Source organism: Octopus bimaculoides, chromosome 28 (genome assembly GCF_001194135.2).
Source record: "Octopus bimaculoides isolate UCB-OBI-ISO-001 chromosome 28, ASM119413v2, whole genome shotgun sequence".
NCBI lineage: Eukaryota > Metazoa > Mollusca > Cephalopoda > Octopoda > Octopodidae > Octopus > Octopus bimaculoides.
The window spans coordinates 13,902,406-13,903,532 of record NC_069008.1 but is presented as its reverse complement, the minus strand read 5'-3'; the positions used below and the strand labels follow the sequence as shown (position 1 = coordinate 13,903,532).

The following is a 1,127-nucleotide window of genomic DNA, read 5'->3' as shown; positions in this document are numbered from 1 at the left end:
CTATATATATATATATATATATATATATATATATATACATACACATACATATTTTGTATATCAAATTCAAGTTGTTATATTTAATTTGTTTATCCATATAATTGCCTCCCTATCTACTCAACTTGATCCCTTTTGTAACCATTCTTTACCCCCTGGAATTTGTTCCTCGTAAAGACATCAGAATCAAAGTTTGGATCATTTGAGCACTACAAAGTGTTTTCTATACTGAGAATATCTGGAGGATTTTGTTGAGTTCCTCTTGCACTTTCTTACCAAGCAGGCCCTTATTTCTCTTTATCAAGTTCCATACGGAGTGAATGGACCCATGTGCTCTTGTGGTTACGGCATTGAACTCCCGAAAGCAGACAGTGTGTTGCGTTCTTTTTGTATTGCTCCAGTTAACTCAGCTTTGAGTGAGTAACTCTGAAAGGGACTAGCATCCTGTTCAGGGGGAATATTATGTTCTTGGTCAGTTCGCTCTTTAAACCAGTCATATGTGGCCCAAATATTCTACCAGTTTTTATGTTCACACTGGCCAGATCCGACCTGTCCCACCTGATCTACAATGTTATTCTGAGATTAAACAATCACATCTGTGAAATCTCAGGGTTACAAGGTGATGCAGGATTAACTGGAAATGGTGTGAAAACACAGGTGTTACATTTGATGGAGTAATCTGAATACTAAAAGTTTAATTAAGTATCATGGAAAGCAGGTAACGGCCGTGTGAGTGGTAGGGGTGGAGACAGTTTGGTTGTGGTGGTGGGGTGGATGATGATGTTGAGAGAGGCAAGTAAGAGTGGAGGAGAAAATGCCAAAGTGTTGAGTATGATTTGAGTGAATAGGTCGACTCCCAGCTGTAGGATGGCTCGGGGGCAGGGGGGGACTACTCAGCCAGGAGAAGGTCACTTTTCATTGGCAATAAGGGTTGATCCTTGATCAATGCTGGGTCCATCAGATTTCATCTCTAAGTGAATGTATTACTCTCGGTGGGGGTCGTTTCATTTCATTTCATTTTACTTCGTTTCATTTCATTTCATAACTCTCTCGTTGCCTGTAGCTTGTTTTCTCTCGTATTTGACTCCCCATGAAAGCACCACCCACAAAACTGACTTCACTGCCACTGC

At 40.5% G+C, this 1,127-nt stretch overlaps 1 protein-coding gene across 1 annotated transcript in view; it reads left to right on the top strand.

Annotated features, from left to right (window-relative positions):
* The window catches only part of LOC106868675 (uncharacterized), a 117,477-nt gene extending 117,225 nt beyond the window's left edge, over nucleotides 1–252 (top strand). The window contains exon 8 of the mRNA XM_014914050.2: nucleotides 175–252. Coding sequence (XP_014769536.1) covers nucleotides 175–252 — 78 coding nt within the window. The remainder of the gene's footprint in view (nucleotides 1–174) is intronic.
* Nucleotides 253–1,127: the final 875 nt, after the last annotated feature.